This window comes from Nothoprocta perdicaria, unplaced genomic scaffold (genome assembly GCF_003342845.1).
Source record: "Nothoprocta perdicaria isolate Ctin4 unplaced genomic scaffold, notPer1 scaffold_1, whole genome shotgun sequence".
In the NCBI taxonomy this organism is placed as follows: domain Eukaryota; kingdom Metazoa; phylum Chordata; class Aves; order Tinamiformes; family Tinamidae; genus Nothoprocta; species Nothoprocta perdicaria.
Window position 1 is genome coordinate 1,675,240 of NW_020454093.1, and position 780 is coordinate 1,676,019.

The 780-nt window shown below is 59.2% G+C and overlaps 1 protein-coding gene across 1 annotated transcript in view; it reads left to right on the plus strand.

Annotated features, from left to right (window-relative positions):
• The first annotated feature begins 292 nt into the window (after positions 1-292).
• The window catches only part of SSBP2 (single stranded DNA binding protein 2), a 170,840-nt gene continuing 170,352 nt past the window's right edge, over positions 293-780 (plus strand). The window contains exon 1 of the mRNA XM_026035299.1: positions 293-465. Within this exon, the coding sequence (XP_025891084.1) occupies positions 293-465 (173 nt within the window). The remainder of the gene's footprint in view (positions 466-780) is intronic.

Here is a 780-nt window from a genome sequence, read left to right on the forward strand (position 1 = left end):
TCCTTCCTGTTGTCTCCACTGCTCCGCCACTAATTTGTTCCAGTTGCTCATTAATACTCTCTTAATCTCCCCAAACCAATTTCACCTCACCGATTGTTTCTTTCACTCTCGCAGCTGAAAATCCAGAGGATATTTTTTTTTTCTGCAGCCCTAACAATGATAAACAGATGCTGGTGGTCTACGGCTCGCACAACTTCCCTCCCCGAATTTAGCGCGGGCGCTTCATGGCAGTGACCTCCGCCTGTAAACACAATGGGGAGACGGGTGTATTTACAACCAGAAAGCCCTCCGAATGCCGGACGCGGAGCACCGCAAGGGCCGCGTGCTCCCGCGCGAGCGAGTTGCGGCCGCAGCGCTGCTCATCGCGAGGCGCGTGCTCCGGACTCCGCACTGCCAGGATCGCGCCTGGGCGGCCGGCGCAGGGAAAGGTCCTGAGCCCGGCTCAGCCTCGCAGCTCCTGCCCAAGTCCGCGGCCCCGCTGGCGGCTCCCTTCCCGCTCCGCTCCGAGGCACGCCATTATTTGCAATATATCTTTAAAAAAATCAAAGCATTTCCTTGAATTTTTCCCTTCCACGATCTTTTTTTATTATTGTTATTATTTTGTGTGTGCGTGCGTGTGTGAAGCTTCCCTAAGCCACCGTGTGTTGCCTCAGGAAACGCTTCCTCCCCCGCCTCCAGCAGCCACAGGCCGCTGCCGGCCCTCGGCCCACGACACCCGAGTCACCCCGGGGCCGCCCGGGCGCGGAGCGCGGCGGGGGGGAGCCCCAGGCGCGCGGCCGT